This window comes from Bactrocera dorsalis, unplaced genomic scaffold (genome assembly GCF_023373825.1).
Source record: "Bactrocera dorsalis isolate Fly_Bdor unplaced genomic scaffold, ASM2337382v1 BdCtg097, whole genome shotgun sequence".
NCBI lineage: Eukaryota > Metazoa > Arthropoda > Insecta > Diptera > Tephritidae > Bactrocera > Bactrocera dorsalis.
The window spans coordinates 19,702-45,894 of record NW_026038148.1 but is presented as its reverse complement, the minus strand read 5'-3'; the positions used below and the strand labels follow the sequence as shown (position 1 = coordinate 45,894).

Sequence of the window (26,193 nt, the reverse complement as noted above, 5' to 3'; positions counted from 1 at the left end):
AGACCCTTTTTTAACCAGATTATAACTGACAGATGGCTGCTAATCAGACATTGTGAAATCGGACCTTAAAGTCCATAAGTTGACAAAAAAATATTAAAAATATAATAATCTTCAATATTAATTTCATTCGTTTAGGTTTTTAATGCATATATCCACAACATCTTTCCTAAAAATAAATTAGTTCTAATTTTACCATGTGTACACGCAAAATTTGTTGGAGGTTAATAATTGTTAGGACATAAGATCACCCTGTTTTAATATCGATAAATGTGCATTTGCATTAATGTCATATTCTCAAATAATTCGAATCAACAGAACGCGCGTTTTGTATGTAAACGTTCAATTGTTTAAAATATTTATCTAGTGATTGAATTCCTGTTCATTATTGTTTAAAAACTTTATAATTATGAGTGGCAAAAGTGTGTCTACTCGGTATCGGTCAAATACAACTTCGACTGGGGATTTAACACCAGTTATGAATGGAAGATCCAAACTGACTCCAAGTGGTCTAAGGCATCGTGTTGTACATAAAGCAGAGTCTGGTCACAAAAATCATTTGGAAGATAAATGTGGAACTAAGTCAGGAATATTCAATAAAGTATTAAGTGACGATAATCATTTGAATACACCTCGGATTACTCCACGTTCGACCGCAATTAATGCGTGTTATACACCATCATCACTATTCCGGAATGTGATGTCGACACCTTTGAATAAAGTACGCACTCCATATTCAACCACCTCCGCCACAAAATCGAAAGGGAAAAATATTGAAGCCACTTCAACAAGTCAAATAGTAGATGACACAGAGATAAGTAATCTCACAGTTGCAGTACGGGTGCGCCCTTTGAATGCTCAAGAGTGTTCGCTGGCCAAAGTCACAAATGTTGTTCGTGTTTGCGGGAATGAGCTGACTGTTTCGGCCGGCATGACTGCTGATTGTACTGCGGGACTTACGCATTCCTTTACATATGATCACATATTCGATTCTACAGATCCCGATAATGAATTTTACGCAAATCAAGACGACGTATTTGTAGGTACATCGATGCCTTTAATAGATCGAGCATTTCAAGGTTATAATGCGTGCCTTTTCGCATACGGTCAGACTGGTTCTGGAAAATCATATAGTATGATGGGTATTGAGGCTTTAGACGATGATGCATCTGGCAACAGCATACCACATCCAGATGCCGGTATAATACCACGTTTTTGTAGAGAACTTTTTAAGCGTTTGGAAAATATGAAACATTCAATTCGTGCAGAGATCGAAATAAGTTATTTTGAAATATATAATGAGAAAATACATGATTTGCTCTGCGTTGCAAATTCAGAAAATAATTGCAGTGTGGGAAGCGTACATGTTGCAAGTACACCAACATCAACAAGCGTCACAAATCGACCTGCTTTGAAAGTGCGAGAACATCCTATTTGGGGCCCATATGTAGTTGATTTAAGTATTCATCCCGTAGATTCGTACGAAGCAATGCGCAATTGGCTTGCCGTAGGTAACTCACAACGTGCAACTGCGGCTACAGGAATGAATGACAAAAGTTCACGTTCTCATTCGATATTTAATATTGTTTTAAATTTGACTGAGATTAGCCATGATTTGTCGAAAAATAAATCTGAAGAGACTGGTACACGTCAAACTCGTCGAAGTAGAATAAGCTTGGTTGATTTAGCGGGCAGTGAACGTATTTCGATGGTGGGCTCAAATGGTGATCGCATACGAGAAGGTGTTAGTATAAATAAAAGTCTATTGACATTGGGCAAAGTAATTGCCGCCTTAGCAGATTCAAAGAAAAACACAGTAAATGGATCGGTATTTGTACCATATCGTGAAAGTGTACTTACATGGCTTTTGAGGGTAAGTACCCCTTCTAATAATTACAAAATTCTACTTTAAAAAAAGCCTGTTTAAATATAGTGAAACCTTTATTATTAATTCCACGATTTCTTTTGTCCAAAGAAAAAATTTACATGTCTTAAGCGCCTTGTTATTTCTTCGTCATTGGATAAGGTCCGAATAAAATTACTTAATTCATATTTAAGAAATAAATTCGCAAAAAAAGTATTTTTTATCTTGAAACCCTAACCCCTTCCGTAAGCAAAAACATAAGTATAAATTAACAAGGCTTCGGTGTTTATTGCATAAGTAGCGTAAAATTTTCGTAAAATCGTTTTGGAGTAGCCTGATTATATGTAAGTACAATAGGCAAAATTACCAATAAGCACGAGTTGAAGTATTGCTTGCGAAGTATTTGCTTATTGAATATGACAAGAGTAAATAATTTTCTTTCACGATTATCATAATTTTGTAATATAATTGTGCAATTCACAAGTCTCATAAAGTTGTAAGTTATAACGATTCGAAAACATAGCATTGAGAATTGTAAATGTGTAAACTCATTTTTGTATGAAATCCAACAACAAGTGTAAAAATTTATTATTATTTATTATTTATTTATTTAAACAAAGAAAAACAGAAAATTGCATCATATGTATACCTGGGAGCACATTTCGAATGTTTCTCAATCAACACATTTATGTTGGGTCCAGATATTTTCAAGGCATATATGTATATTGAAAAACGATATAAAATACAGTCTCCTTTAATAATTTTTATGATTTTCAGCTTTTTCATGAAGAATTTTGCCGTTTACCATAAGCCATTTTTTCATATTAAAGATTGATCCGAATTATTTTCGAAATCGATTTTACTCACTACTCAAAATAATGGCAAAAATTTGTGTAATTTCGTTATAATAATAATATTTGAAAATAACTCGACTGAATGCGTGGTGCATTGTGGTTTGGCGTATAAATGAATAGAAGGGCATAATGAAATAAACTTGTGATATTTTAGTAAATTCTACTTAAATTTTTTTTCAAAAGAGCAGAGTTTAGACATGGTCGAGCAAGGACGGCTCAAATACATATTTTCCCGATTTGAAGTAACGTATTATAGGGTGGGCCATCTAACGTTTTAAATTCGAATTATCTATATTTCGACATTGGAAACGTCAAATACCATTCGGAAAGTGACAGATATTCAGTAAAAAGTCTAAAATTTACGAAATGGGTCGCTATTCACTATTTTACAGTTCGGAGATTGGGCAGAAGATCGTTTAACCGAGGATGGTCAATTTTACCGAAAAATCATCTTTTCGGACGAGGCTCATTTCCACCTCGATGGTTACGTTAACAAGCAGAATTGTCGCATTTGGGGCACAGAAAACCCACACGTAATCGTCGAGAAGCCATTGCACTCAGCACGAATCACTGTATGGTGCAGATTTTGGTCTGGTGGAATTATAGGACCATTTTTCTTCGAAAATGAAGAAGGAACCGTAACCATCAATGGTGAGCGATATCGCGCAATGTTAACCGAATTTTTCTTCAAGCAAATTGAAGAGGAAGACTTGGACAACATTTGGTTCCAACAGGACGGCGCTACGTGCCATGGAGCAACGCTACACTCAATCTTATACGCCCTATCTTCGAAATTTAAAATTTTATTTGGCCCACCCTATATAAGCATATATCTGCTTATTGCACATCTATGTTACGAAAGAAAAATGTATAAGTTAGGCATGTTATCATTTCGTTTTTATGTAGCATAGTACTCATATTTCTGAAGATAACGATATAAGAATCTTATCTATCACAATAACACACAAAGGAAGCACTTAAGTGCTTTACTGTGTGTATAATATGTAAAGAGTATGTATAATATTACAACTTCAGGCGTTCTCAAGTATCAAATGTATTGTAAATATGTACTTGTCAATTCCAATTATTACTTTTTGTAGTCTACTTAGTACTCTTATATAATTATACTTTTATACAAAAATAATTTATTGTGTCCAATAAACGCGATAAAACTTATCTTTGTAAACTGGTCTCAAACAAACGAAAACTATTTTTAAGCAAATCTAATCACATAACTTTATGAATTCCCTCAAGCCTCCACGACAGTCGGGTATATGTGCCCCTCAATTGGACGCCAGGTAGCCAGCAACGAACTGGCTGACTAGTTGGCATACTCTGTAGCTGGTTCCAGAATGGTAGGACCGGAACCCTGGATCTAAACTTACAAAACAAAAATATAGGTGTAAGCAGGGCAAAATAATAGGTGTAAACAGTTTTTACTTAATAACTTTGAAATATTTGCAATTAAAACAATTTTGTTTTAGTTTTAGTTGCATCTGTGCTTTGCTTTATTAAACCTTAATGTGTAGGAAATCTTTCATTCCGTTCTTTTTTTCAAAACAATAAATAGCCATTAGTCAAAATAATAGATATAAAATATTTTTTTTAATAAAAACTTGTTCTGAGGGCTGCCAATCTGATCTTATGGTCACTCCATAAGTTCTCAATCCCCAGAGAATTGACTAGGCCACTGCAGGTCACATTTGATACCTTCAACTAGTGAGATGCCAACCTCGATTATGTTTCAGGTCGACATCTTGTTGATAACACCATCGCAGCGGTACGTTTTTTTTCAGCAGATGGTAGCATAACGTTTTGCAAAATATCTTTGTACATGAAGGCGGTCATTGTGTCTATCAAGAATGAAATTCCAGCGCTTTGCTAGGAGAAAGCTTTCTCTTTCTGTGCAAGAGGAATTTTACTAACTTTACGAGCCGGTAGATTACCATTCACTAATCGACGCCGAATTGTCCCTAATCTGACATTTAGCATAACTTTCGCTGCAATTTGTCCAGAAATAGTATATGGCGATCAGCAATCAGTCCAGTTCTTTGAAAACCATGGATTTTTTTTCAGTTTTTTGATTCAGAGCGTTAGTTAGAAAGTTTTTCCTCCACCCTAACTTATTTGCAATGAATTTGTATTATTTTCCTCCATCGGTGTAGTGGCTTTTACGAACCATTCTAAATAATTTACTCTTTTCCTTTATGGTGTTGAAAGGAATATAAAATTACAAATACTCCAATACTTATTTAAAATTTTTTTGTATTATACTCTTGCAACCTGTTGCTACAGAATATTATAGTTTTGTTCACCTAACGGTTGTGTGTATAACCTAAAACTAATGGAAATAGTTATAGGGTTATACATATATATAAATCATTAGGATGACAGGAAAGTTGAAATCCGGTTGACTGTCTGTCTGTCGGTCCGTCCGTCCATGCAAGCTGTAACTTGAGTAAAAATTGAGTTATCTCGATGAAACTTGGTATGTGGGCTCCTTAGTTCCAAAAAAAGTTCGTAGATGAGCGTAATCGGACCACTGCCACGCCCACAAATCGCCATTAACCGAAAACCTATAAAGTGCCATCACTAAGCACTAAATTAAGATATAAAACTGTAAGTTAATACAATGGATCGCAGTAGCAAGTGAGCAAAAAAATGTTGAAAAAGTGGGCGTGGTCCTGCCCTCTAATAAGTTTAATGTACATACATATCACTTAAACTACTAAAGCTTTCGCTTAGTGCAAATATTTAAGTTATTTCCCTGACTTTCATTTTTGCAAGTTGCAAGTATAAAAAGTTCGGTTGCATTGCATTCTTACTTGTTTAATATTACTTACATACATCTATTTACTGGCCAATTCAATTTAATTAGGAAATGATGACTTGTCACTCAAACGCAAAGTTAACTTAATAATAATGTAAGTTGTTGCTACTGACGCTCTACTCATTATAACGATATAAGAAAGTAACAGCTACAACACCAAAACAGTAATCAGCTACACTATACGAATACGCATAATGTGCTATCACTGAATTCGAAAACTTTTGTTACTAGACTTAATTTTGAGTTTTGATATTTCGAAATAAGCAAATTAGAAGAAAAAAATTAAATTTTGATAAATAAAACTAATTTCAAAACAAGAAAAAACGTTAACCTCGGTTGCGCCGCAGCTAAATACTCTTCACGGGTGCATTTCTATGTGTTCAGTTTGTATGGAAGCTATATGCTATAGTAATTCGTTCTGAAAAATTTTTTTTTGAGGTTATATTGTTACCTTCAGCAGTAATCCATGCCAAATTTCGTGAAGATACCATGTCAAATGCGAAAGTTTTCCATACAAGCCCTTGATTCCGATCATTCAGTTTGTATGGCAGCTATATGCTATAGTAATCCGATCTGAACAATTTCTTCGGAGATTACATTGTTGCTTTAGAAAATAATATGTACCAAATTTCGTGAATATATCTTGTCAAATGTGAAAGTTTTCCATACAAAAACTTGATTCCGATCGTTCAGTTTGTATGGCAGCTATATGTTATAGTGGTCCGATATCGGCAGTTCCGACAAATGAGCAGCTTCTTGAAGAGAAAATGATGTTTCCAAAATTTCAAAACGATATCTTAAAAACTGAGGGACTAGTTCGTATATATACAGACAGACAGACAGACGGACATGGCTAAATCGACTCAGCTCAACATACTGATCATTTATATATATACTTTATAGGGTCTCCGACGCTTCCTTCAGGGTGTTACAAACTTCGTGACAAACTTAATATACCCTGTTCAGGGTATAAAAATATGGATCCGCTAACTCTACGAATTTCGAATTGTATAATAGCAAAATTCGTATCTTTCCCGAAAAACTAGTATTTGCTAATGTTTACTGCGGTTACACCAACAATAATACAAAACTCGTTTCCTATTTGGCAGTTATAAGTATTAAGAATTCGTAAATGTTAACACTATTGTCGTACTCTTCCATAGTTACTAAACTCTGATGTATTCATGTAATTAGATTTTCATTTTTCTTTTGAGAATGATCTTGTATAAAGCACAGTCACATTTTTTAATAATTTTAAAAGCTGTATTTTTTTAGTTACACCACGTGTTAGGATGTATAAAACTATTCAAATTTATTTCATCGTTTTCCCGGTTAAAGTCAAATAACTAGTTTGGTAAAACGTTCACTTTTATGTCCTCTAAAAGCCACGATAGCGTCAACAATCACAATTAATGTTAGAAATTCAATATTTTTTATTTGTAATTCAACATTCAAACAAGAATTTCGTTCGATCTAAATTGATAACGTTGCTTGGCCAACAGCTTGACTGCATTTCGTATCTTACATTTGCAGCTTTGCGGCACACATTTGCATGATTTCGCTTTTGGTTTGCCCCTCAGCGATTTATCTAAAAAAAAAGATTTCACAAATACTTACGATTGTTTAAATAAAATACAAATTTTAAATTACTTACCATTCTTTGCACTCTCATTGGATTGCCTTGCTTTATTGCCTAGTATTTTTTGAAACATGTCTGAAACTATAGTATGTACATATGTGTGGACACGACGGTATTGTGAATTATAGTGAAACTTAACTCGTGCTTATTTTGTACTTATATTAATTATTTGCTCTTCATGAGTGCACTCAGCTAAACTTGCGGTCGCATTGTTTTTTCCATTCATTTATTTTTATCGTAACCACAAAATATTTGTGTATCATGTGCACATGATTAAATTCATATATAACTTTTAACCACAAAGTTTTTTTCCCATACAAGTCTGAAATGTTTTTCATAAATCATATTGAAAACTTGAATTATTTTTGGTCTACATATTATCCATTTACCACATTTAAGAGTTTTTTAACACTAATTTTAAACGCTTCATATTACTCTTGATTAACACTTACCGATCCAAACGGGGTCTACGTTCCCACGACAGTCGGGTCTACGTAACCGGAACGCACCCTGATTTTTATCCGGCCAAGGACTGTCAACTCGGCAAAATCCTGCCGCTACAACAACAACAACAAAAACTCTTGAATTAAACTGACATATTATAGACCAAAATGATTTCTGGTAATAATATTTAACGATGAGTTATTAAGAAGTTATTACACGACAGTCGTCCCTTTACCATTACATATGATATCAACATTCGTTATTTTACGATACTAGCAGGCCCCGCAGTCGTTGTTCTTAGTGAAATTATGTGTTTTAAAATGAAAAGAAAGTTGAATTTATATCGTGTTGAAAATTATTTATTTTCCGATTTTTCTAAATTTCTTTCAATGCAACGCAGCTTAATAAACAACATTTTTTGGTTTCCGTTCCGGTGCGTAAGTGTACAGAGAAGATGGTTTTCCAAATAACATGGCATTTCCAGATTTATGCCACACACTTCTAGCGTCTATCCTTGTGTCCTGTTGATTGTCATCTCAAATGCAATTTTCCCTGGAAACTGTATAGGTTTGAACTGAAATGGCAAAGCGTTGGAACTCAAAGGAGTTCGTAGAATCAAGCATACTGCCAGCTTGTATTCGATAGCTGCGTCTCAATCAGTCGGGTTCCATTACACAGTTTAGGCGCATGATGATTGCGAAACATAATAATAACAGATCCAACATAGGAAGTTTAAAGTTACCCTTGTCAGCAGGCTGAATGAAATGATACCACGCTCAACCTACTGTTAAGGGGATAGCATATCAATGGCTTGAAAAAGTCGAAGGGAAATGGTGCAGGAGTCACAGGACTATGTATGAGAAGTTATACGAGCATCTTCTATGCAGAAGCCTTTGCTAAAAAGTCGTTGTGTAGAGATAAACCTCCAACGCAAGTATAGTCATACTCAGCGATAGCCAAGCGGCACTTAAAGCGATCTCCGCTTATAAGATTAAAACGCTACTGGTGCAGGAGTGCATAGAACGGCAGAACAGCCTACCAGGTTGTAGCCAAGTGCATTTTATTTGGTTGCTAGATCACAAGGGTAAAGACAGGAACGAACTGGCTGACGAGCTTGCCCGCACTGCAGCTGCCAACATAATGGTAGGACCGGAAACTTCTACATTGTTGGTCCTCATACTATAAATGAGCTGTTCAGCAAGCAGAAAAGATATTGACAATAACTGTCGATTCTGTGACATGGAGTTGGAAACTCCCGAACACCTGCCGTTAGACTGCACAGCAGCTACAAAACAGGGATCATATCGCCTCAATGGCTCTTAGCAGTACATTGGAATTCATCAATATGTTATAGATACAGGTCCCCCTATTCTTATACTCTGAACACATTATATTAAGTTTACCAAGACGTTTTCAACATAAAGGAAGTAACGTCGGAGACCACATCTAATCAGCAATTACTAAAAACGACCCAATAATTTCCACAATATTATCGGGAGTTGATATAAATTACTTATAAATACCATTACTGTCACAGACAGTAAAATCAAGTTAAAATTGTCTTATGGAAGTATAAGCAGTGTGAGAAGCGTTATAACCCGACCAAATTCATTTAATATATATTTATACTTATGCTTTTCCCTTATATAAAATATAACTCATGAAATATAATACCAGTTTTATCTTATTCAATTAATATTATTATTATTCGTTTTTTATTTGTTCATACTATATAATTACATAATCAACTTACAGATACAACATTTATATTTTAGTTATCGTTTTCTTCAAATATGTTAACTATCAAAGCTCCAAATTGTACACAAACATAATCAGTAACAAGAAGCCATATCAATACAGTTGACATATGCACATAATATAACATGTACTTATTTACATGTGTTGTCTAATATAGACAGATCTAACGCCTCTCCAAAATATATTGCGTCTATGCATTTTTTTCTTTGTAAATTGTCGTTTTTTTTATTATTTTCACATTTTTTTTTTATTTTTTTTTTCTTTAAATAGTAAACAATCTTGATTTGGAAGGTTTTAGTAATAAAAATGATAAATTATTTCGTTTATATTGAAAACATTAACTTGCCTGATTCAGTCTCTCTCCTACAAATATTAATGTTTATTATATTCTCGTATTCATATAATAATAATATATATAGTAAATATAAAAAAAAATCCAGTTTTTTCTCAGTAGGATGCAAATATGCAAAAAACATACGATTGTAAAAAGAAATGCATACATCTGTGTGTTACTTGTTTTTGTTTGCTGTTACACGTACTCGAACGTAAGGTAATGAATATTAATATATAATAATTAGTTTACTACTTTAACATTATTGTGATTATTCCTTGTTTAATTTTCATATTCTTGTACATATGTATATGTATGTATAGAAAATACGGAAAATGGTAGTGTCATTGTTGTTGTGCTGTAGAAGCTGCTAAATACATACATATATACATACACGCGTTGAAATGCATTTATAGAAAAATCGTCTTTAAATCCATAGTATATAATGAATTATTTATAATATTGTTAATCGCAAATCTCTTTTTACCATGTCCTTTAGAGAAAAAGGTCTACTGTAGCACGTCGTAAATATCCGGAACTTTTATTTTATTTTGCGTTTTGATTCAAACTGTCGATGTTTGACTTTTGTGTGCTGGCGCATTGCGGCAATGGTGAATTTGCCGCCTCCTTTATGGTCACCGCCTGCAACTGCTCCTCTTCCTCGGCTTCTTCCTCATTTTCTTCCTCGTGTTCCTCGCAAATGCTATCGTGGTGCTTGCGAGACTCGCGTTTGCGCATGTAATTAGTGAGTGGCCGCTTTTTTTGTTCCTTACAGAATGGGCACTCTTTCTTTTGCGCCTTTACCGATTTCACTTGTCTGCATTTTTCTGTAATAAAATGAGAAAAGGAAACCAATTGTGAACCAAAAATTAATAACATTCATCTATTTATATTAGTAATTTACGCATATACAAGTATTAAGCGGCGTGACTAAGTTCTTTGTTATGTGAACGCGCAACGTCGGTTATTCCATGCTGAAATGGCAACTGAGGTTATTAACCGTGCAAAAATCTTCAATTGGGAGCGCGTGTGCAATAACAACAAGTGTCTACAAGGCCTTACTCAGATAAATATTTAAGTACCCAGGTACTTTTCAGAACAAATTTATTACTCAATCTGGGGTACTGTCATGTGCGACATAAAAAAATTAATACCACTTAAATATATATACTACAATTGCCATGCGTGATAAATTTACATACATATAAGTATGTACATATGTGATATAAGTTCAAAGGAGATTTAGTTTTGAATTTTTGTGCATAGAGATACTTGTATTTAAATAATCTTGCTCATTTAACTTATTGCTGAGATTATTTTTTGCTAACTCTAATTTTATCTACATACATACATACATACAAGTATACATATATGCATGTGGGAGCGAGTGTATATGCATAGGTCTAAGCCTAATACTGGTATACATACTACATACGTACATACATATATTCTGCTCGTACTTGAACTTGTTTTCGTATTTATGTTTCTATAATATACTTATGTAATTCTCACGTGGCGCTTATACTTGCGTTTGTATTATTTCGCAGTTTAGAAGTTTCTAAATGCATTACAAGATAATCTGACATGATAGCAGTTATCTGGTGCTACTAAATATTTAGGGAATAACACTATAACAGCACAACTTTAAACTAAATCATATGCAGCTTAGCAGATTCTTATCTTAAACAAATATTGTAATAAAATAAATTTTCAGATTAAATATTAAAATCCAAAATAAAACATAAAACAGTATTTTTAATAAACAATGGAGGGACAAGTTCCCGTTTGCTATACAAACAGTTTGACGGATATTGCTAAATCCACTCAGCTCGTCATGTTAATCATTTATATGCATTTACATATAGATATATATGTAATACTATATATGTCTATATACATGTATATATTATAGCGCCTCTGACTTTTACTTCCGGGTGTTAAAATTTTCGTGGCAAATTTAATATTGTCATGGTATAATTAGAGATTATTTATCTGAAGTAAAGGCGAATGGTTAAATTCATAGTATTCAAATAGTTTTAAAAATGTTAGTTTTAGTGCAAAAGGCAAAACCAAGAACTACACTTACGAGTTACATATACATATATATTTTTTATATCATATTTAATTTTTATGTGCCCTAGTTGAACATTTTCCGAATAAATAAAGGCTTGTTTACATCTTCTGTGCTTTAACGTAAAGTGCGTCAATACTACATTGAACTTGTAAATTAACTTCTCCCTCCAAACTGGGCAAGCGTTTCAGAATAAGATGACCTTCAATTCACTGAGATATTTGCAGGTTTCTAAAACTTCGCAAAAATAAACAATTAAATAATCTCATTTCCTGGTTGACGTCAAAGGCAAATATATCGACCCGCATGTAATTGTTTAGCTTATACTATATGTATACATATGTATATGTATGTATGTATGTATATCAAATTGTTGGTCAGTGTTACAAATGCCAGGTAAAGTGAACTGGTTATACAAAATGTGAATTCAATATAAATAAACATATGTATATGCCAATTTATTATTATTTAAATAAATATGTATGTATGTTAAAATACAGTACTGAGTGAAGTATCGAATACGCTTCCAAAAATTACTAGTAAAAGCTCTTATAATTTTTAAAAATATTCTTTTTTTTTCAGTGTAGTATTTTTTTTGCGTCATAATCCTAATTAGATTGACCTTGTTGTGCTGATAAGCTTTTTTTTTACTATAAAAAACATACTATAAATAAACATGCCTACGCCTGTCAACATATTGCCTTACATGCACTCATATACAGGTACTAAATACAAATAGATATATAGTAAATATTAATGATTCGTAGAAAACTATTTCAAATGACACACTTTTATGCAAAAGCGTTTCTATTTGTCTATATAATTGCAAGTAGAACACATTTTTTGAAATAGTTGCTTTTTATGTGATTTTAATTGACTTGTGAGCAAAGCCTATGTGACCACATAGTGTGTCTGTTTATCAACAGTCACATGCGATTGTGTGATTAAGCGACGATTAAGACAACGTGTTTTTGAACTATACAAATATTTAGTTTGTTCACATGCCAGTTTATAGTATATGCTATGTATGTATGTAAGTGTGATTAAAATATATATACTATATATTTGTAAATATACCATATTTGTTTATTACTAAGTTTACATATATAATACAGAGTGGAATTTCGTAAAATATAGATTAGATTTTTACATATACAATACAACGTGTATACATATGTATATGTATGTATCTGTTTTTATATACACATGATTGTGTTTCTGCATATACATATATATACACATTCATACATATGTTTATTTGTTTATATTTTGATAATAATTATAATTCTGTTTTCAAATGCCGATTTTTTGACGTTTATACGACACACCTAGAAACATACATACAAACAACCATATATAAAGTCCCTGATAAGGTGATTAGAAATATTTACCGATAGTAAAATATTTAATTTTCAACTTCAAATGATAATTTTGTACTGGGTATATAGTGATACAGGTAAAGTGCTTTCTATACATGCACATATGTATGTATGTGTGTATATTTATTAATTTTTTTTTTCAACCTTTTAAGCATGTGGACTATACACGTTTATAAATACTTTCAGAGAATGGTCTGGATCTAGTTGAAGAGCATTCGAAATATAAAAAAGGCAAAGTTAAATATACAATTATATAATAGTTTTATACATACATATATCAGAGTATTGTAGTGCTACATTGTTGGCAATGAAGCTTCTTTTGACATTTTTTTATAAAACCTGTTAATGCGCGGCTGCTTCTTTAATCTAAAGCTAAACGGTACTTTAAAAGAAATATAGATACGAGTACATACTTATATATTAGACATTCCCATTTTTATGCAATTTATATTTTCAACTAAAAGAAAACAGTATAACAACTTTTAGAAGGATACGTTGGATACTCCACAAAAGATATAAGTATGTACATAAATGTATGCATGATTAGCATGATAAGCTGAGTCGATTTAGCTAAGTTTATCTGTCTGTATATATGTATATGAACTAATCCCTCTGTTTTTGAGATATCGAATTTTGTACACGTCCTTTTCTCTCCAAAAAGATAATCATTTGTCGGAACCCCCGATAGATCGAACCGGTATAGATGATTATCCAAAGCAGCGCTAAAATACCCGAACAAATTGTTCAGATCGGACCACTATATCATATATGTATATATCTGTCATTGACACTGATCCAACAAAATTAAGTTAACATATCTTGTTGTTTTTTTAAACTTTGTTTTTAGTTTTTTTTTTTTGTAAAGCGTTAAATTTCTTGTTATTTTACAATGCTTAAATATTAAACTACAAAAAAAAATAAAATAAAAGAAAATAAAAAAAATTAAAAGTATTCATACAGTGACAAGTTTTCCCTCTAAATGTAATCCAATTGTGTCACCTTAAATTGCAATCGCGGTTTTTCACCTCTTTCAGAGTTTGCGGTCAATCTTACTTGTTCTTTGAAAATAAAACACGTCTATTACCAAAGTGAGTAGCCATAATTCTGAGAAGAGAGCTTTTCAACTAAATTGGAAACTATCCGCGGATTACTAAATTCATTTATATGGAAAACTGTATTTCAATTGAGCTCATTTAGTAGTTTACCAATGTCGAAACGCTTGATCTCCGCTGTAATCAAATGAACTTAATTGTAAATGTGTGTACATATATGTTTATATATAGTATACTTGCACATACCCATATACTATATATGTACATACGTATATAAATAAAACTGGTTCAGATGTCAGAGATTTAGTCAATGAAATCGGAATTTGCTGTTGAATTAGTCTATTGTACTAATTATTTCATAGTAATTGTATTAATATTACTATATACATACATACTTGCATGCTTGATTTATATATTACCAAAAGTTGTATTAATTTCCCAGAATTTGATACTTGTTTAATGAGTTCTACTAAATCTTAACTCAACTATGAAAGACACATAAAAGCGTTAAGCAAAAATTTCTTGAGTATTACAACAATATACACAATTATTTTGTAAATCCAAGCAAATTTCGTGAACGGCTCTAAAAACTTTAGTATACATTGTCTTCAGTTCAATGAATTTCAAACAAATTAAAAAAAAATGCATTCGAAGAAAAATTTAACAGGATTTTTGGGTAAAAATCCTTGCATAAAAGTTGTAATATAATATTTTCTCTAAAATACACTTATGATTTGAAATCTGTGCAAGATAAAATATTATATTTATACGCAAATCTCTCAATTAGAACAATGAATAATAATATAATGGCAATAAAGCTACAATTAAGTACTTAATTATATGCATACATATGTATAATCAGACCCAGACATTGATCGATATTGATGATCGGCATTCATTTGATGTTGAATAGCACCTTTTGTATACATCATACGCGCTTGTCATTTTCGAAATTGTTCACATAAAAATAACCTTAGCATAAATTTCTAGTACTGATAGCATAAACAACAGTAAATTCAAACTCTCAGCATGAAAGTAAAACTGTATACAAATTAATATCGAATAGTTATACATATAATGAAAATGTAAATTGTTTTATAATGGAATTAGATCACGTTCTTACAAACTCCGATTTATGTATATAACTTTGGGCAACACCCGAACCTGGCTTTGCCTTACTTGTTTACAAAGTTTTTTGTTTAGTTTTAGTTTGACACCTTCTATATATCCAATGAATATTAATTACAAGATATTAAAATCTCAGTGAAAATCTTTCTATACTATAGACTATACTATCGTAATCGCCGTTAACCTGGTTTTTAATACCTCCTTTATATACATACGTTCTAATTAGTATTTTTTTATTTAACTTAATGTGAACATACATATATGCGAATGTATGGTAGCTAGTATGTATTAGAATACACATTTGTATGTATTTTCATACATAAGTGTATATGTACAAATATATATGATGGTAATCTAACAAGGTCAATTGGCTTGATTTATTAGTTTAAATTGCTTGATCTCTAAGCGACACGAATCATAAAGCAAGGTACTAAGCTGCTAGGCGTTGAATATGGTTTGAGTTAGATTGTAAAAATTATGATTTAGTTGTGTCCCGCACTGCATACAACTGAAGAACACTAACAATTTAGTCTCTTATGGCATTAAAATTTTGGCTCTTGGAAGATGTCTTTGCGCGCAGCCGCGCAAACTCACTCACAACTGTATTTTAAGTATGTACAAATATACTATATATGTATATATGTATGTGTATTATAAAAATAAATTTTTGTGTATATATATTTTAGTTTCACATCTAAATGCTAGCAAAATTTCTCTATGGTTTTACTGACAACTGCTAAAAGCCACTTGTACTGAATGTTGTTTACATTTATAGATGAGAAATTTACACACACCAACACCAATGCATTCACGTATGTATATGCATACCAGTCGATATTTACATACACTTTATATACTTATATTATATATATATACTTAAGTATGTACCATATATGTAAGTGAATGTGCGCATTATGGCTCGAACAGGTTGAAATATCTTTTAACGTTTTTGAGTTGTTATTGCGTTGTAAAAAAATGTTTTTGCCTAGCTAAGATAAGCATGTTATCAAAATAAAGTTTATCTCGAAAACTAAGAATAATTATAATTTTAATTTTAGTCTACACAATATAAAATTCATCAAAACACTCAAATGTGTTACCACATTTGATAAGTTTGCATATGTATATGAATGTGTTTTCATAGGTATTATAAATAGGTTAGCAAAACGTGCTCTCCAACGGGTAGGCCAACATATGCTTGTATGTACATATGTATCAGTTTTATATATGTATGTGTATATATAAATACTGCTAATGCAATGCAGTATGATAATTAGCTGGGCGTGTTCTGATACAATACTTCTATACGAGCTTATATGTATTTATATATTAGACAGACTGATGACCTTTTCATTGTTTTTTTTTTATAATTTTCAACTGTTTGCACATACATAAAAGTTGTTATGTTCGATACCACTTCTGCCCCTTTCCACTATTACTTTAGTATTAGTCATTTGTGGTGAGTTGAAAATCGTTAAACATTTCAACAACAACGTATTAACTCGATTTACCCTTTTTGTGCGCAAATGTGTGTATATTTGTAGGTGTTTTGCCTACCTTGAACCTTGCTGTAGGAATCCTTAGATGGTGGACTCGAGCCATGTTCCAACGAACCATAGGGAAACTGCTCATAGTCGCGGTAGTAGTTGCCGCGTACTGACCCACCGTACGACATAGTCGAATCGCCAACAAAAACACCCCATACATCCATGTTAATGTTTTACTATAATGTACGCTTCGTGCACTCGGCTTTTAGACTTGATGTTGATTTCAACGAGTTGTGTTGGCTCCAATAGTCTTGCGGACACTTTTACGTATTCGTTGTGCTTTTCGTTGTTGTTTTTTTTTTTTGTATAGATTTGGGTTCAAACAAACAATTTCTGCTATGTTCGTTGAAATTGTGCGTATTTATTTCTCCAAGTAAAATGCTAACCAAAGTTGGATTCGTAGTTCTTCACGTATTGAAATGTCTTTAAATTTGCAGTCACTTCCGTGGTTGCAGACATAAATTGTCGTTGAACTACAACTATTTGTACACTTGACACTTTTTTCTTCTTAACCAATGTGCTTGTCGAGGGCGTTTGTTGACTTTTGTAAAAAATATATGCATATATATAGTCTTCTCTATATTTTACTTTATATCGCTAGGCGTAAATATATCTTTTTATAACCATGCGTGCATTCACACTGTTTTTACTTGTCTTAAACGTGTTCCTTTTTTTTTTGTTTAAATGAACTGAAAAATTGTACTCTTAACACACCATTCGTTAAATGCGAAAAGTATATAGTAGTTGTGTGCGAAAATGCTAAAAATCGTAAAAAATACACTTTATTGTCTGTTGGATTCTCACAAGAGACTGAACTGAATTTGTTGTCTCGTCCGCTATATGGCTCACCGTTCTGTAGCAGCGAACGCTTTTCGCTTTCCATATACGAGTATTTTTATAGATTCGCCGTTGTTGATGTGACTTCATGACGTGTATGTATGTATGTGCACTTGCGAGTATGCGACTCTGCCGACTGATTTGTTTTTATTAGTTTATTTACAAGTATATTTGCGTTGCGTTTATTTTGCGCTGGCTAGTCTCGTGTTGTTTTCTCCAATGCAACCGAATACGAGTACCTTCACCGCCCGCAAATGAAAACCACGAAGATTTAAATGCAATCTCTCTCATCGTCGACGTCGCCCCATCGTATGTTGGCGTATGCTACGATTTTCAAGACGAAAAAGAGTGAGCGAAGTGGTGTACGTGAGTAAAACGGGGTAGGCTGTGAAGGTAAACTCGTGTACATATAAGTATGTATGTATATATAGGTGGTATACGTATAAAGATATATGTACATTTGTTGTTGTTTTTAGAACGAGTGATTAACCAAACAACGGAGTACTGGAAAAGTTATAATCTTCACAACCGATTACTTTCTGATTGTATGCATCCATATATACATATCGCTCATTTGCTGCAAGACCGGCATAAATCAAAAAACGTGATTTTTGAGTTAATGCTGCAGAATTGTTCGTTATATCATACTTCATGTTGAGTGAAAAATTCATATGAATATCTCTTATATGCTCCGTTTGAGAAGAAGTGTAAGGTTGGAGTCACCGTGTAAGATTGTAGTCAGTTGAAAAATTTAAACGCGTTTTGTGGAGAATCGATTTTTTTGACTTATGCCGGTCTTGCAGCAAATGAGCGATATGTATGTAATACATATGTACATACATTTGTATGTATAGGTACGAATTCAGAAGTGCGCTGTGGGTTTAATAGAGTATATGCCTTCATGCTACCCACCTTTAAGGTATGACCTTTTTAATGCATTGTGCAAAACATTCGATTTCGAAAATTATTACAACAGAGGCCGTTCATTCATGCTGCTGTTATTTTCTTTTGATAAAAGAAATTCGTTTCACAATACTGACTACAGGTTTCAGCACAGTCTAGATAAGGTTTATATTTAAATTTGCACTTGCAAACAAAGAGCGGTTGTTAGTGCAACACTGTGAATATACACAGATGAAAAGTTATTAAGTTTCTTCTGTGACACATATACATAGATATTTAGTTATATGTATATATGCTTTAGTTGCCCGATCTGATAGTAGCATTACCTTTTCCATACCTTTCTTTTAATAAATTAGTTTGTATGACAGCTATATGTATATATATATGCAATATATATATTAATGGTCCGATCGGAACAATTTGTTTCGTGATCGTAGCATTGCTCTGGACAATAATCTGCCAAATTTTGTGAAGATATCTTGTAGATCGCCGAAAAAACAGCCCTTGGTCGGATAAAATCCCAGTCAATTCCGGTGCGTAGAACCGGCTGTCGTGGGAATTGAGAAGATATCTTGTCAAAGGTGTGTCACGCTGATTATTTATACATACGTATATGAATATACTTTATAGGGTCTCCGACATTTCCTTCTAGGTGTTACAAACTTTGTGGCAAACTTAATATACCATGTTGAGGGTATAGAAAAGCAGTGGGATGAAAAAGTCGAAAGTCTTCTTTTATCATTATTTATTCTAAATGAATTTGAGAAACAGCGGAAAAATGCTTTATCTTTACTTCAATAAAACACATGCATAAGAAAGCTAAATACAGAGGTAAATACCCTTTTAAACCATTTCTGACTCATAATTGTGCGCTTAATTAACGAAAGAATTTAATGTGAACGAACTTTTTCATCTGCAAGCTTGATTATCATAAATTAGCGAGAATAAAATAATAACATATTTAATAATTCCTTCAGGTGCTAAAGGAAACTTTATATGGTTATAAAAATATTGCGAAGGAATTTATTTTTCGATGGAATCGTTAATAAATTACAATCAAATTTGTTTTTTTTTATTATTAATTCTTTATTGGAGGTCAAATTAATATGTTTTAAACTAATAAAATGCTCCCAGTGTTTCATCTAGGTACCTCACATACTGTCCCAATCGTCTGGAATAAAGTCAGCCGAATTTTCGAAGATCCTGATATTAGATGTTTTATCTGAATTAGATCTATTTTAGACACAAAGATATACTATTATGAATAAAACATGCTCTCTCATTTTTATTAGGATAACTAACATATTAGCCGATATATGCGGTATAAAGTCATCCAGAAGTTCGAAAATCTTTATTTTAATTACATATGTATATGGGGGCTAAGGGAAGTATTGACCCGATTCAACCCAATTTTGACACACAGACATACTATTATCAGGAAAGTATTCTCTGTTTAAAAGGTGACATACTACGCAATTCTATATCTTAACTTAGTGCTTAGTTGTGGCACTTTATAGGTTTTCGTTTAATAACGTTTTGTGGGCGTGACATTGATGCGATTACGCGCATCTACGAACTCGTACTTCTTTTTGCCAAGGAAAAGTAGCAAGTTTCATTACGATATCTCAATTTTTGCTCAAATTATCGCTTGCATAAACAGTCAGATGGACGGACGGATAGACAGTTACTCGGATTTCAACTTGTCGTTTTTTTGGTGATACAAACAACCGTTAGGTTAACAAAACTATTATACTCTGTAGCAATATGTTGCAAAAGTATAAAATATAAGAAACTAAAGCTGAAAAAGCTTTAAATGCTGAAGTTTAAAATAAGTATTCCCCAGGTACTTACAAAGGCATTTAAAAAATAATTAATATGTATCTTTCTCGTTTTGACTAAACTATGTATTTAACTTTTATTTACTAAAAGTACATTTTTTTTTACTTTAGGAAAACCTCGGAGGCAATTCAAAAACTGTTATGCTGGCCACAATTTCACCAGCCAATATAAATATCGATGAGACTCTAGCTACCTTACGTTATGCTTGTCAAGCTCGTACAATAGTGAATCGGGTCAAAGTGAACGAATCACCACATGATAAAATAATACGGGAGCTACGTGCAGAAGTCGATCGCCTTAAGTCGCTGAGAAATGAATATGAACGTCAACGCCGTTTGTCGGCCAATAGTAATCCAACGCCTAGAAAAATAATTATTGAAACTTCTGTTGATGAGAGTGAGGTCGAGGCGTTACGACAGCAACTTGCTGAACGCGAAAGAGAATTGGATAAAGCACAAAAATCCTGGATGCAACGCTTGAAAGAAGCTGAAGATCAGCGAAAGTCCGAGTTACGACTGTTACGTCGTAAGGGTCTGGCCTTAGAATTGTCGACAGATCAAAAGCATGCCTGCCTTGTCAATTTGACAGCTGATGCAATTTTTAGTAATACACTATTTTACATATTACCGGAAGGACAAGTAAAGATCGGTCGTACGCGCACTTCGTCATATTGTAGTCAACCGGACATATTACTTGACGGCCCTTTGGTTGCCTATCACCATTGGTATGTTTATAATATGCTCTTATTTTTATTGTAAATATTATTTTATCCTATATGAATTTATTTCAGTATAATTGAAAATATACGTGGTGAATTGTTCATAATCCCACAAAATGACGATTTTGAAACGTATCTGAATGGTGATCTTGTGACTGAGCGTAAAAAAATGTTTCATGGTGACCGTTTAGTGATCGGAGGTACACATTATTTTCGCATATCAAATCCGTTTTGCTGTCAGAGAAATAAAAATTTGGTGAGTTTCAGTAAATAATTAGTTAAAATTTATAAGACATTCGTCCTTTGACAATGCCTTTCAAGTCTAATCAACAAGCAATTTAGTTGGGAAGTAGCCGTGTAAAACAAGGCTCATTTGTGATAAAACAGTTACAATTTATTTAAAACAAGTTATTAAGGACTAAGTTGGTGTAATCAAACATTTTATAATCTTGCAACATGCAGAAATCAAAGCCGGTGAAATTCTGTCAGATGCTGGCAAAAGAACGTTAGAAAATCAACGAAAATGATGTCATGTAGTATACGGTAGTTGACGATCGTAGTAACTCGATTTTATCTATTTTTGCCCTTATCACATACCAATAATACACTCGTGTCCACGCAAACCTTACCACTATACTTTCTTTAATTTTTTATCGGATTTTTTCGTTCGTTCGGGATTTTCGTCAATTTTGTTTTTTTTATGTTTTTAGTAAGCGTAAGTAAACTAAATTATATTATCTAATTATAATTATAGTTTTTTAATGTTTAAATGTTTAGTGTTTCAATTAAAAAAAATAATAAAAATAAAATATTAATTTCAATAATAGTGTAATTGAAATTAAATTAAAAAAATAAAAAATATAATTTTTTCATCGCATGTCAGTCTCTTACATTTCGAGCTCATTTTGTAAAGCTCACTATCTTTCAATTGATTTATCTATAGCTAAATGTGTTTTGTTTTTAATTTTTAATATTTTTGATTAATAACATGTCATTAACTTATTTCTAAATAAAAAATTTCTATACCGCATAAACGTACCGCTGTAAAGTGTAGTCAAATATGCGCAATATTTGACGATTTTGAATGGTAAGGTTTGTGTGGCCACCAGTGTATATGCAGTAAAGTCTGCCGAATGTTCGAAAATTCTGATTTCCCTCGATTTTATGTATTTCATGCACAAAGGGCTCTTCCTTATGAAAAACTTAAAAGCTTGTAGAAATATAAAACTCTTACAACGACATCAGCCGAACTGTGTTAAGTATGTACTTCCATATGGTCGATCATGAATTCAAACACGAACAAGACAAAATCTAAATTGATCCCTAAAGTTTGTAATAATAACAGTTTATTGCTTATAACCTTGCTGGCTGTTTGAGTTATCTTATTAATCTTCCTCAAGATTAAAGTACTATATATTTACATAATAAATATGTAATTTGAGACAAGTATATAACTTCGACACATACGAAAGAAAAATCCAAGATTTCTAGAAAACAATTATAAGAGTGCTTTGTGAACATGATAATGAACTTCTGATAAAAAAAAGCTTTATCTCATTAAAATACATACATATATACCAACACCTGTCCGAATTTTGTAGTACTGCGTATTAGTCATTATATTGGTTATTTCAAAAGGCACTAAACTCTTAAGCAATATTATTGTTTGGCCAAATATTTACTTGTTAGTGTTAACAAAATAAGTACCTGATGGACATAAAATAAGAAAAAATACCTACATATATACAGCTTCTATTTTTTAATTAACAAATATTCTAATTTTTCTAACATTTTTTCCTACGAACATTTCATTTAAGTATTATAAATTATACTAGTATAATTGGATTGGCAGCATTTACTTAGTAAACGATATAGATTACATTTATTCAGTAAAAACTGAAAATTTTTGTGCAAATTCAACACTAATCTAAAATCACTGTGGTATTATATTGTTTCTGCAATGTTCGAATTTATAAATTATTGATCCATGTGGTCTAAAAGTTTTCAAAAAATACGTCTATATGTCGAAAATGAGCACTAATAAAATGAACTATTTCTCTTGAAACAAATCCCAATTTCTCTCACTACTCATTTTATGTATACAGTAAAGCTTATTTCTTTTAAGTATGAATAAATACATACCCTTATGTAATTTACACTACAACACTATAGTTTTGACCCTCGACGTCGTTGTCGTCTTGTTTAACTGATGTTTTGAAGTTATACTGTGTGACCCCAAAATTTTGTGTTTACTTTTCTCACTGAATACGGATTTACAAAACTCAATACACTCGATTATGTAGATGCAGTTGGTTATAATGACTTAAATACACTTTATTTGCAATATTTTATATTCATACTTTCTTCCATCTTTGGAGTGCTACTACATAATAATAATACATAATTCATTAACTTGTTTTATTTGGATTTAACAGGTGGTTGATTTTCAAATGGCTCATGAAGAAATTTTATTAAAACAGGAAGAGAAACTTCGTAACGAATTGGAAGAGGAAAAACGCGCAGCTTTGTCACGCATAGAATTTGAACGTGCAGAGAATGAACGTAATTTTAATGAACGCATGCAAAAGTTGGAATTGGAGCAATTGAAATATAAATGTAATAGAGAAATACTCGAAACGGAACGAAAAGCATTTCAAGTAGAAGCACAAAATAATACTGACAAAACTCCTGTAATTACACCTTATACCCCAACTTTCAAATCAAATTTGCTTGATGACATCAATAATATTATGCAAAATCCCAGTGATAAGAGTCTGCATAAAACGCAGCTAATGGTGAGTTTTATATCTGGTTATCCAATTTAAATTTATATATGATTCAGTTTACACTTCTATATTTATGTTTAAGTATTTAAAACATTTACAACATTTACATTTGCATAGGAATTTCGTTTTGTTTTCAAAGTAGGCCAGCAAACACACGATACTTAATTGATTGTACATATTTGTTTAGGTCTAAACAGTACAATTTTTCGAATTGAAAGTGATAAACTTGTCTGCAGACTAGATTATCTTAGTGCTCAATACTAAATTTGTTGTTTAAGGGGATGAGCATTCGTAAATACAAATTTGTCAATGAGAGTTCTTCACTCACCACACTACCGTCAGAAGGAAACAACAACGACTCTTTTATTCAGTTATTATCACTTTCTTACCTTACGAACAAAACAATCCACACAGTCTAATAATAATAATAGCTAATCAAAGAAAAGAGCACACATAAAAAGAATTCTAAGCATTTTTTAATAGTGCATGAAAATAAACTGAAACAAGTAGGAAAGAGCTAATGTTGGATGTAACCAAACATTTTATATTCTTGCAACTTGTACAGACAGACGAATGTACAGGACTGTTATGTATATACAATACAAAATATGTAAATAACCCTATGTTTACCTAGATTAGTTTTAGGTGATACAAACAACCGTAAAGTGAACAAAACTATTATGCTCTGTAGCAATATGTTTTGCGTGTACAAGGTGCGTTTCAAAGTAAACAGGATTTTTTGATTCTGGTGGCGCCATCTATGTATATGTCGACTGGTGCGTTACAATCTGTTATCTTTATCGATTGTCCAGTGAGAATTTAAAACGTTAGATGGCCCACCCTATAGTATATCCCAAAATGCACAAATTATGAAAATATAACGCTATGAGCCTTCAAACACGTTTGCTTCACACGCGGTAGATAATCAGTTGTATGTAAAAGAGTCACAAATTGTTGTTGCAGATGTGCTCGTTGCACCTTGCTTTTTGTATTTAAGCCCGGCTTTCTTTTAAAAAAAAGAGTAGTAACAAAGTTTGAACCCGAATCATAAAAGTATCAGTAATTTCTCTACTTTCCGAATCTAACACGCTATTGTAATATAAGTTGTATTTATTAAGCACCCTAAAATTTTTCATTGATTTTCACTTTTTGATAACGAACTATAATTTTATTATAATTTACAGGTAAAGGAAGCTACGCAACGGTGCCGTAGTTTAGGTATGCAGGTAGAGTTTCGACATTCACAGGTTCTTGACGAATTCGGAATATTCCATACCGTCGTGTTGCTACATGATAAACTTCATCAACGTAAAGCCGAATGGCCTATCGCTAGGCTTAATGTCTGGCTCGATATGGTGCGTAACAATGAGGATTTAAATTCCCATAATGTGTTCAATTGTGTAGATATGAACTGGGAACCACTGGAAGGAGACGACTGTGCAACAATAAGCGATTCACTAAACTCAAGTCGAATTTCACTAAACCTGAGCATTGTCAAGGATGCTTTATTGAAAAAGCCAATAAATAAATTGCACTTATTCAACACATCTTCACATTCACCATCGCCCATTAAAGCGTCGTCCTTAAGTAACGATGAATGTTTCGTGCAGTCATCGTTGCCGGGAAGATTCATAACGAAGAAAGTGTTAAAGTACGACGATTGTATTGACTCATCGCCAAAAAACACACCAAATATATCGCAGAACTTAACCGCAAATAATACACCTTTGAATTCTAACAATTTAAGAAGTGATTTTAATGCATTGGCATTGATACATCTACGTGATATGGAGCGTTCCGCTTCACGGTTAAGAATGCTATGTAATCGTTTTAATAATGAGCAGGAAAATGTACCTAACGACATTTCTAGTGAGGGACAACAACGATTTAGGGACTCACTAATGGAAATTGAGAAAATTATGCATGGAATGCGGTCTTATCTTGATCGAAGTGAATTCATGGCGGATGGTGAGGTACCGGCAGCTAAAATGCCAAAGGCTGTACGTTTTCTCATAGATTAGGATTAGTATTTAGACGAATATTATGTTTGTATATTCTTTTTATTAGTAAAATCTTTGTTTTATATAATCTGCACGCTTAACTGTTTAAATAAAACTGTTGATTAAATAATCTTTATATTTTTAATAATATAATATGTAACATAATTTAATACTATAATAAAACGATTAAATTAAATGCAATTACATTAAGTTCAA

General features: G+C 32.4%; 2 protein-coding genes and 1 long non-coding RNA gene across 3 annotated transcripts; 1 reads left to right on the top strand and 2 right to left on the bottom strand.

Moving 5' to 3' along the window:
- Window positions 1–294: 294 nt before the first annotated feature.
- On the top strand, window positions 295–26,193 carry LOC105224071 (kinesin-like protein KIF14). Its single transcript, XM_049461750.1, has 5 exons — window positions 295–1,870; window positions 20,584–21,197; window positions 21,264–21,447; window positions 23,627–23,986; window positions 25,162–26,193. Exons 1-5 carry the CDS (start codon window positions 407–409, stop codon window positions 25,996–25,998), a joined length of 3,459 nt encoding a protein of 1,152 aa, XP_049317707.1. The 5' UTR covers window positions 295–406; the 3' UTR covers window positions 25,999–26,193.
- On the bottom strand, window positions 6,955–9,077 carry LOC125780120 (uncharacterized). The gene is made up of 2 exons (XR_007423566.1): window positions 7,200–9,077; window positions 6,955–7,133 (listed from the first exon to the last, which is right to left on the bottom strand). It is a non-coding gene; the product is annotated as an uncharacterized LOC125780120 (long non-coding RNA).
- LOC105224070 (uncharacterized) lies at window positions 9,306–17,770 on the bottom strand. The gene is made up of 2 exons (XM_011202042.4): window positions 16,905–17,770; window positions 9,306–10,544 (listed from the first exon to the last, which is right to left on the bottom strand). The coding sequence occupies exons 1-2, from the start codon at window positions 17,056–17,058 to the stop codon at window positions 10,264–10,266; spliced, it is 435 nt and encodes a 144-aa protein (XP_011200344.2). The 5' UTR covers window positions 17,059–17,770; the 3' UTR covers window positions 9,306–10,263.

What these genes read in the sequence shown, in the direction of transcription:
- LOC105224071 (XM_049461750.1), top strand. Translation starts at nt 407, where the DNA reads ATGAGTGGCAAAAGTGTGTCTACTCGGTATCGGTCAAATACAACTTCG. An exon ending in TACTTACATGGCTTTTGAGG is followed by an intron (nt 1,871 to 20,583) that starts GTAAGTACCCCT and finishes TTTTTACTTTAG; the next exon opens with GAAAACCTCGGAGGCAATTC. An exon ending in TTGGTTGCCTATCACCATTG is followed by an intron (nt 21,198 to 21,263) that starts GTATGTTTATAA and finishes AATTTATTTCAG; the next exon opens with TATAATTGAAAATATACGTG.
- LOC105224070 (XM_011202042.4), bottom strand. Translation starts at nt 17,058, where the DNA reads ATGGATGTATGGGGTGTTTTTGTTGGCGATTCGACTATGTCGTACGGT. An exon ending in TTCCTACAGCAAGGTTCAAG is followed by an intron (nt 10,545 to 16,904) that starts GTAGGCAAAACA and finishes ATTTTATTACAG; the next exon opens with AAAAATGCAGACAAGTGAAA.